Below are 10,775 nucleotides of genomic sequence, written 5' to 3' on the forward strand. Positions count from 1 at the left end.
ATGTAATTTTTTTACCAAATATGATTTAAAAATTAATAATAATCTTGGAATTCACAACGTTACTTTATTCTTTTTCCTTTTAAATATTGATTGCCAACAATGTTTGATTTATTCAAGGTATATTTTGGAGATAATAAACATAATTTAAATTATAAAAATATGATTTAATGTCTCGTGAACAAAGAGATTGTTACACTATAAAAAGGCAAACCCGTCTCCTTCGTTTCTCGTCTCTTCCATTACTCTCTCCTCTATACACACTGTAAAAAGATTTTAGTGAGAGAGTAATTAATTCTTTCAAACATGGCCCTCCTCAACGATTTAATCAATCTCAATCTCACAGATTCCACCACGAAAATTATCGCCGAATACATCTGGTTAGTTTCTTTAATCCGACTCGTGATCGATTTCTTGACTTTTTGAGTTTTTTCTTACGTTTCGAATCAGAAGACCTGAATCCCCTGTTTTACGCAATGAACGTCGCCTTTAATGATTGGATTCTATCTGGGTTTTTCGTTATCTGTTTGATTATCGATGTTCATACCAACTAGATCTTCATCTGTATTTGTGCTATTTAATCAGCACAACTCCATGTGTTAAACTGTTAATCATAATACAGAAGTCAACTCTTGGAAAATGATATACACCTACCCTTCACCATAAACACACGCAAGAAGGATGATTCTGATCTGGGGTTTTGGGGTTTGTGATTTTTCATGCTTTGATCTTATAAACTATCTTCAAATTGAAAGGTTGACTTTTTGGTCAACCATCAAAAAGCACACAAATTAGGGATTTCCACAATTCTTACTATGATAATCTTGGAGTTTTGATTGATTTTGGATTCAACATCATAAGAAAAGCATTATTATATCCTAACACCACCTAAATTTCTTGAAATTTCTTATAGGATCGGTGGATCGGGGATGGATCTTCGAAGCAAAGCAAGAGTAAGTAGTTTCAAACGTGAATTTCTTTGTGTTTTCTTGATTGAATCGATCTTTTCTTAATCATCATTCAAGTGATTTTGCTTTTTTCTTCTTCTTTTAGACACTTCCTGAACCTGTAACTGATCCCAAGAAGCTGCCAAAATGGAATTACGATGGATCGAGCACTGGTCAAGCTCCTGGTGAGGACAGCGAGGTCATAGTCTGGTGTGTATTTGTCTTCTTTCTTTTATATAGTTTGAATTATCTTTAATTTTATTCTATTTTTGTAAATTTAAATCATGAGAATCTTGTTCTCCTTGAATGAAACAGGCCTCAAGCTATTTTCAAGGATCCATTCAGGGGTGGAAATAACATTTTGGTATGTTTTCAATCATTTATTTTCTTTTGTTTGGTAGTGAGGTGTTGGTAAAAATAAAATTGATCATAAGTTGTAAAATAGAAAGATATCTTTTTTAATTTCTAACTTTTAGCTAAAGTCTTTAAAGTTTAGACGCATGGTATCCACAGGCTTTATAAACTCAATCTTTATGTTTATTAATTAACACTTTAACATTACTTTCAAGATTTGTTCTTATGCACGTTTCTTACATAAAGATGACGACCCATGATTTCATAGGTGATATGCGATGCATACACTCCCGCCGGTGAGCCAATTCCGACCAACAAGAGGCATGCGGCGGCGAAAATCTTCAGCGACCCCAAAGTCGAGAAGGAAATCCCATGGTATTTTCCCGATTTCACTTCACAAACGATTTCTCCACTCAAATTTCGATGCTTATAGTTTCCAATTTCATGTAATAGGTATGGAATCGAGCAAGAATACACCTTGTTGCAGAAAGATATCAATTGGCCTTTGGGCTGGCCCCAAGGCGGATTCCCAGGACCTCAGGTAACCTCCGGTGACCTCAAATCTACTTTTTTCTCATAATTTTGTATAAATTTTAACGAAATTTTATCTGTTTAATGAAATTAGGGCCCATACTACTGTGGTATTGGTGCCGATAAGGCTTTTGGACGTGATATCGTCGATGCACACTACAAGGCTTGCCTTTACGCCGGAATCAACATCAGTGGGATTAACGGCGAGGTGATGCCCGGCCAGTGGGAGTTCCAGGTCGGACCATCTGTCGGAATCTCTGCCGGCGATGAGATCTGGGCTGCTCGTTATATTCTTGAGGTACAAAAGTTTGGTGATATTATATAAAGATCGTTTATGTTTCTATGTATCTGTTCTTGATGCGAAAAATTCTGTTTTTTTTTTCTTCTGAACAGAGGATCACTGAGATTGCTGGAGTCGTGGTTTCGTTTGACCCCAAACCAATTAAGGGTGACTGGAATGGTGCCGGAGCTCACACCAACTACAGGTATTTTCCGGCGAACTTACATAAAAAAATGTAGAAACTTGAAAATTACTTTTTTTTATTTCGTAATCTTGATCATACCCATTTGCAATTTTCAGCACAAAATCCATGAGGGAAGAAGGAGGATATGAAGTCATCAAGAAAGCTATTGAGAAATTGGGTTTGAGGCACAAAGAACACATTGCTGCTTATGGTGAAGGGAATGAACGTAGGCTCACCGGTCGCCACGAGACAGCCGATATAAACACATTTAAATGGGTACGTCACAAACAAATGCCGTTTCATATTTCGTAACAGATAAACAGATGAGACTGTGTCTAGCTGATGTGAGACACTAACAACAAATATTGAGATGAGATTGTGTCTAGCTGACGTGGGACACTGATTACTAACATGTTAAAATCTTGTGACAGGGGGTGGCGAACCGTGGTGCTTCGATTCGTGTTGGGAGGGACACTGAGAAGGAAGGGAAGGGGTATTTTGAGGACCGTAGGCCGGCCTCGAACATGGACCCATATGTGGTTACTGCGATGATTGCCGAAACTACCCTTTTGTTGTGAACGTGAAACGTGAAGTATTTTGGGGAGATTTCTGTTAGAATTGGGAAAAGATCCTTCTGTTTATTATTGTTAAAAGTAGTGTGTACCTTTGTTTATTCTGTTTTAGTTGCTTCTGGCTTTCAAATTTTAACAGCAAATGCAGTTTGTTTGGTGATTTCTCCCATGGTGTTCGTTGGAAATAACGTTTAATAACAATGTGAAGGGTTGGTTTTCATCTTTAATATCATTTTGTTTGTTTTTGTGATTTTTGGGTTCATCGATTCGTATTGTATTGTTGTTCCTTTTGACGTATTCCTTTTGATGACGCACAATAAAGATTCATTAATGTTTGTACTTATTGAAAGTCATTCCAGACAAATGTGTGGTTGGTGGATTGGATAATGCTAACATTTTAATATATGGGTTGTTTAGGGTTGGGGTTGACTTGAAACATTTTTTTTGTCCATTTTCAAATGTTTATATACGGTTACGAAACTATCTTGACAGCACCATAGGACATTGACGAACCAAAATACGAACGAAAGCAAGCATAAGGTGACAAAAGATCGAAACCAACATTCACATTGTTATTAGAACAATAGAATTTATCAACGTTATTCCCAACAATCACAAAGATATCACCAACCAACTGTATTTTGAGGCTAAAAACTTGTTAGCCGGAATCAAAATCTCCATTAATAAGGGTTGTACTTTGTAACTTGACACGAGGTTCATATTGTGTTTCTGGCAAAGAGAATAAAGTCTTTGTTGTTAAGTGAATGTCTTTTTTTTTTTTTTTTTTTTTTTTTTTTTTTTTTTTGTGAATGATTGAATTATATTGAAAAGCTAGACAAATTAGATCACAGAAATAATATAAGTTAGGTTTCTAACTCTATTTAACAACCGAATAAATGATTGAGAAACAACTCTATCCAACAAAGCATCTTTATGAGTGTTATGCAAGCGGCTAGGAAAAAATAATAAAACAACACAGATAATTAACATGGTTCGATCGATGTGACCTACATCTCAGACAGAATCAGAGAACTCTTCTATGATTCGATTGTTTTAAAAGTGATTACAATAATACTTATAATTATAAACTCTAACTATTGGGCAGCGCTGGGGGGCGGACCCAATTGGTTGTAACAAGAGTGCTACCCATCAAAATTTTCAAACCTAATGTAAACTTTTGGTAGAATTTCGTATATGCCCTTGTTAAACATCTAAATATCGTATTTGCCCAGCCTAAACTCTAAATATCGTATTTGCCATTCTTAATGTTTTTTAATATCATATATAGCCAAATCTATTTTTCTGATAATTTTTATTGAATTATAATTCATTTTCATAATCTCAAATCATTATAATGAAAAAAACATTGTAAATGGACAATAGTGCCCTTATTCTAAATTCCAATACATCTCAGATCAATCACGTTGATTGCAGCTCCATATGACATCACAACTTCTTCGATATCTCACATTGATTTAATTTCGCAGCTTGTATACTTACGATCGTAGCCACAGCCTCATATTCCCCCTGTTGTCGCTATTCCCATGTTGTTGTATGAAAATCATAAGAACAAAGAATTATAAGTATAAGCTTACCTTCCTTCCGATCTGCGTACATACTACAATAACATCAAAATGAATTGAATTTTTTTTAACGATTTACATCTTCAGTCCCTTCACTAGTACTTGCTTTACTAAAACAACACAACTATAATCAATCTTAATTTCCTTCTACATACAGATTAATAAGCAAAATGAATTGAACTTTTTTTTGGCAATTTAAATTTTCAGTCCCTGCATTAGTACTTGATAGATCTACTTTCATTTTCTCACCCCATGTGGTCAATTGCTTGTTCAGGTGACATCTAAAACAACTCTCTGAAGTCATCCTTCTTAATGTCATCGCCTAAGAGGCTTATTTTCTCCTATTTTCCAGTAAACATAAACAAGAACATGTGATATAATGAAACAAAAACAGAAAATTCAACTGTTAAAAAGAATTGATTTGGTTATTTGAAACTAAAACTTTGCAAATATGGATGACTACTTGACTTACTGCTTTTGTGCTTAACCCTTATAGTCAGAACCACATTTAAAATTAAGCTCTTCACTAACTTTTGGAGGAAAATCATATGTCAAATAGAGATACCATGGAAAATGGCCGGAATTAGAAACTATATTTCATGAAAGAAGTTGAACAATTGAAACTATATTCATGTTAATTCATCCCGATCGCAACTATAAAGAATTTGAACAGTTGAAACTAGGAACCCTAAAAACGGAATTCACATTCTAGATGATTGAATATTCTGCCTTCTGATGAATACCTGAATCCTGGATGTAGTATGTGGCTTTAAATAAGAACTGGTAGTTGATCGATGTAGTATACGACGTTGATCTGAGATAGGGAGGAAGAAGTTGTAAAGCCATATGGAGCTGCAATCAACGTGATTGATCTGAGATGTATCGTAATTTAGACTAGGGGCATTATTGTCCAATTACAATGGTTTTTTAATTATAATGAGTTAAGATTATGAAAAAGAATTATAAATCAATAAAAATTATCAGAAAAATAGAGTTGGGTATATATGATATTAAAAAACATTAAGATGGGCAAATACGATATTTAGAGTTTAGGTTGGGCAAATACGATATTTAGATGTTTAGCATGAGCATATACGAAATTCTGCCTAAATTTTTTGAGAAATTTTCCAACATAATGGTGTAGCCAAAATGATGAATCATACCATTATGGAGAATCATACCGCTTTTTTTTAAGAAATTTTCCAACATAGTGTAAAGAAAGGCATCAATCGACATTGCACGGTAGTCCATATGCCTCAACAAATGGTGTAGCCGAAATGATGAATCATACCATTATGGAGAAGGTCTGGTGTATGCTTTCTTATTCCAAATTGACAAAGTCCTTCTAGGCGGAGGCTGCTTCTAATGCTTGCTATGTCATCAACCGACCACCATCAAGAGCAATTGAGAAGAAAACTCCATTTGAGTTATGGTCCGGGATACCTGCAGATTATACAGATTTAAAACCTTTTGCATGTCTAGCTTATGCACGAGTTGACAATGGAAAGTTAGAACCGAGAGCAATCAAATGTGTTTTTCTTGGATACAATCCGGGTTTAAAAGGGTACAAGTTGTGGAGCTCAGATCTAAAGACAATTAATATCCTAAGAGATGTTACTTTTGATGAGTCCACTATGATTCAACCAGTTACCGCCTCTTCTAAAAGTACATACGCCTCATCCGTAGCAAGTAAATAAAAAACTAAAATGGAGGTGGAGCTTCCTACTTCATCCTCCATTTATATTCCACATTCAGCAGAAAATCAAGAGTTTTCCTCGTTTGATGAGCCCGCTGTTGTTGAAGAGTCAACATCTTCACCACCATGAGCTACTATTCCATGTATTGCAAGAGATGGATCGAGAAGAGAGATTGTACCTCCAAAAAGGTATGTTGAAGTTGATCCTGTTGCTTATGCTTTTATTTTTGTTGGTGATGTTGAGTCTGGAATGGAGCCTGTGAATTATGATGAGGCTGTTAAGCCTAAAGACTCAAGTGATTTGATGATTGCAATGCAAAGTGAGATGGAGTACTTGAAAAAAAATGGTACTTGGGATTTTGTTCCTATTCCGAAAGGAAAAAGACCAGTTAAATGCAAGTGGGTCTACAAGCTCAAGGAACCTATCAACCCGGATGAGAAACTAATATACAAAGCTTGATTAGTAGCTAAAGGTTACTATTAAATTTCGGGTATTCATTACACCGAAATTTATTCCCCTAGTTGTCAAATATACTTCTGTCAGTGTATTGTTGAGATTGGTTGCTTCTAATGATTATGAATTAGAGAAACTTGATATTGCTATACCTTTCTTAAATGGTGTGCTTGAGGAAGAGAATTTTATGCAACAACCTGAAGGTATGAAAAGTTTATAAAGAAAGTAAAAAAAAAGGCAAAGTTATTACGAATAGTGTCCATTAATGATGAACAAGTATGGGCAAGGAGGACTACATGTGTTAATTGAATAAATCTATTTATGGCCTTAAGCAGTCTCCTAGACAATGGTAGAATAGGTTTGATTCATTTATGACCAATCAGGAATTCAAGAGGTACGCCCATGATAAATGCGTTTATTACAAAAACTGTGATGATGGTTCGATGATCTACTTACTCTTATATGTGGATTAGATCTGGCAATGGGTCGACCTACAGGGTTAGGTTCGGGTTCAACCCATTTATTAATTGGGTTGAAGTTTTCAACCCAACCCAACCCAACCTGTTTATTTAAATGGGATGATATTTCCAACCCAACCTAACCTTTTAGATAAATGGGTTGTCACTGAGTTGACTTGTTTATATAGTTTCGGACTCAGCCTACTACATAAACTTGAAACATCCAAAAATATGGTCCCAAAATTTTCATTTTTAAAATAGATCAACTAGTATTTTCACAAACCAAGCATAAAAATCAAAAGAAAACCAATGTATCAATTTCATAAAAATCAGAGTAGAATATTATATGCGGAAACATGTGGTGTGTGCCCTGCAACCATCCTGATCTCTTCCATTGAAAACCGAAGTACCTGAAACATAAAATGAAAACCGTAAGCACGAAGCTTAGTGAGTTCCCCAAGATACCTCATACCATACATAACTAAACACATAACGGGCCCCGCCCACTGAGATACGGGCCCCGCCCACACTCGACTGAGATACGGGCCCCACCCACACTGGCATAACGGGCCCCGCCCACACTCGCATAACCATAAAATCATATAAACATACAACACGTGCGAAAATCACAAAGATAATAACATATTGTACAATCATCGGGCTCCGACCACATACAAATCAATATAGACACATGCAAGAGTCACGCAGAAAACTGGCATAATAACCATGGGTCAACATTGGTGCCTTCGACCCCCTAAACACAGTGAGGAGACTCACCTCGCACTGCTGAAGCTCACTGAAAGAATTCCCTAGCTGCTGCCCTGACGACGCCTCCGAACTATTAGATCAAGATAACACCCAATTAGCAATTGGGTTCCATTCTAAAGCCCATCATCCATACTTGGGGTAAAATTGACCATTTTACCCCTGACCCCGAAATGAACCAAAACTGACGCTCAAATTCAACAACCACAAGACCCAACACCAACAGATCCACAGAGGCCCACTAATGGCCTAATTTTCCAAATTGGGCCCAATCCCATATGGGCCTTATCCTAAGCCCATATTTTCCTTAAATACAATTCAGATTACCACAAACACCCCTTAGGACAAACTAGGTCAAAGACATAAGTCAAAAGTCAAAGTCAACGGCCTTAGTTGACCCAACTCGCAGAGTTTATCCTTCAACTCGCCGAGTTCCTCTAACAACCACAAAGTCGGGAAGAAACCGATCAAACTCGCCAAGTTGACCCACACCAACTCAGAAACGGGGAAAACCAAAACAACTCGTCGATTTGACTATCCAACTCTTTAAGTTCACCCGAGACCAAACAACTTAATCCATTAAGCTGACATAATCGAAACTAACAGCTTCCCCACTCAGATCTTCACTGAAATAGCGTCTAGAAGGGTAAAGTTTACAACTTTACCCCTAGGAACCAACCAAATGGGCTCAAAACCCAAATCCTAGGCTTAAAGGGTTAAGGGCTGAATCAATAATCACTTAACCACCAAGTCAAAGCACCAAAATACAGATCTGGTCCTTAAAGGCTGCATGGTCACGTAAAGCTTCCAACTTTACACTCATACATGGCTAGGAGGGGCTCAAAAGCTTATAAGAGACTAAAATAAGAGCTTAATAGATGCATGAAGCCCTTAAGAACATAAAGTTGGCACCTTTATCCCAAAAGAACTCATGAAGATCATAGATCTGAAAGAGTAAGCACTTGGGAATTCAACTTCCCTAATAATCACCCATCCATGGCTAAAAGCATGCAATTTAACCAAATAAGAGATCTAAGCAAATATTAAGCAAGGTTAGAGCTTTATACCCAAGATGTGTTGGAAATGAAGCAAAGAAACAAGATCTAAAAGCTCCTACTTGAACCACCACCTTGCACCAAGCTTTTCTTCCCTTCAATAAGCTTCTAACACACCAAAACACACTTACCATGAGCTCACCACACTCAAGGAGGCTCTAGGGTTTCGATATTAGGGTTAGGTGCTATGGAGGCTGGGAATGAGGCCACCACCTGGAACTTAAGGTGTTTAAATAGGGTGCAAAACCCAAAAATTAGGGTTTCTCAAACAATATCCAACTCATCGAGTTCTCTTCACCAACTCGACGAGTTGGTCCTTAAAAATACGCGCCTCAAAAGCTTCCAACACGTCGAGTTTATGCCATAAACTCGACGAGTTGGCCCCTAAAAACGAAATTCATTTCCATAATTGGCCTTCTAGATTTCGGATGTTACAACTCTCCCCCACTTAAATTAGATTTCGTCCACGAAATCGATCCTTATTAACACTCATAACAAAACAACCCACCTGATGATCATAATCGAAAATTTTGCGCGCAAAAATAATAATCCCAAGGCAACCAAAACCTAAACCGAAACTTCTATCCCGAAGATAACATCCAAACCTTTCAGCCCCTGCAACCCACTTCTACCTTTTTGAGACTTGAAGTCTATAATGGCCTGACTGCCCAACAGACCGCCCATGCTGAAACAACTCCATGACAAACCCTCAACGAATAACAGACCAAACATAACACTTCTAGCTCTGGTCCTACCACAGCCGCTCCAGGTCTACTGAAACCATCCATAGAGTAGTTCTTTAAGCCTGAAGAATAATAAATCCTCAATTCTCTTGAAACAAACCAATCCTACCTTACCTGACATCCGAAACCTAAAATCTCAATGGTCTGACTCCCTGTCAGACCTCCCACACCGAGCCGCCACCATACCTGTTGGATAAGGTGTCTAAGTCCATAACTATTTCTGGTATGTACTTGACCCTGTTGGCATGGTCCATTTGGGTTGCATGGCATCATGACACTTGGATAGAAAAAAATGAGAAAAGGACACTTATGGTTTATTTATATATTCTAAGTTCTAATATATTAATAATATTATTTAATTAGTATTGATCAAGAATTAATTTGGTGATCAAAAAGAGACTAATTAAATATATGGGGTTGATTATGTAAATCATCCATTCTTATATAGTGGGCTAATGATCCATGGTTTAGTGAATTGGGCTAAAACCCATAGGGTGCTCCATGGATGGTCCATGGACGTTAAAACCTATGGATCATGGAGGAAATGAAAATCCATGTCAATTAGGGTTTACATGGTGTAACCCTACTTGTGACACAACTATAAAAGGACCCCATGGGCTACCAAAATCGGCACTAAGTGTAGAACAAGAGGGCTAGCCGATTTTGAGTGTGTGTGTACTTCTCTCAAAGTTATTCCAAGAGTTGTGGTGTTGTGTGAAACACTTGAGGCATCACATTTGGGGTGCTAGGCTCACAAAGTTCTTAAGGAATCCAAGCAACAAGAAAGGCATGCTCTTCTACTAGCTTGTACGTTTCAAGTTCCCTATGCCATGCTAGTTAGGTTAAGAACCTTGGAAAAATCAAATTTGCATGTATCTTAGTAAAACATAGATCCAAGGTTTCTAGGGTTGCATGTACACCTTAGGAGTGTTAGAATGCTCAAAACCCTTCAGTGGTATCAGAGCCTAGGGTTGTTTTCAATTATACTTGATGCAACTTATTTTTCAAAACCAAGAATCTGCCCAGACTGAAAACTCGACGAGTTCTGGCCAAAAACTCGACGAGTTAATGAATTAAGGCATGAACTCGGCGAGTTCCTTATAGAACTCGACGAGTTGGTCTTTCAGTTTGCAGATTTTCGAGTTTTTAAGCTGGA

General features: G+C 37.2%; 1 protein-coding gene across 1 annotated transcript; it reads left to right on the forward strand.

Moving 5' to 3' along the window:
* Positions 1–214: 214 nt before the first annotated feature.
* Positions 215–3,115, forward strand: LOC145166601 (glutamine synthetase cytosolic isozyme). The gene is made up of 10 exons (XM_079085622.1): positions 215–377; positions 911–950; positions 1,051–1,154; positions 1,260–1,308; positions 1,567–1,673; positions 1,752–1,839; positions 1,924–2,127; positions 2,223–2,314; positions 2,410–2,569; positions 2,725–3,115. Exons 1-10 carry the CDS (start codon positions 304–306, stop codon positions 2,869–2,871), a joined length of 1,065 nt encoding a protein of 354 aa, XP_078941748.1. The 5' UTR covers positions 215–303; the 3' UTR covers positions 2,872–3,115.
* The last annotated feature ends 7,660 nt before the right edge of the window (positions 3,116–10,775 follow it).

Source organism: Lactuca virosa, chromosome 3 (assembly GCF_052849685.1).
Source record: "Lactuca virosa cultivar CGN04683 chromosome 3, Lactuca_virosa_CGN04683_v6, whole genome shotgun sequence".
Taxonomy (NCBI): domain Eukaryota; kingdom Viridiplantae; phylum Streptophyta; class Magnoliopsida; order Asterales; family Asteraceae; genus Lactuca; species Lactuca virosa.

Bases quoted from the DNA above. Each gene is read 5' to 3' on its own strand.
- LOC145166601 (XM_079085622.1), top strand. From the start codon at position 304: ATGGCCCTCCTCAACGATTTAATCAATCTCAATCTCACAGATTCCACC. The intron at 1,309-1,566 runs GTATGTTTTCAA...ATGATTTCATAG, and splicing joins GGGGTGGAAATAACATTTTG to GTGATATGCGATGCATACAC. The intron at 2,315-2,409 runs GTATTTTCCGGC...TGCAATTTTCAG, and splicing joins GGAGCTCACACCAACTACAG to CACAAAATCCATGAGGGAAG.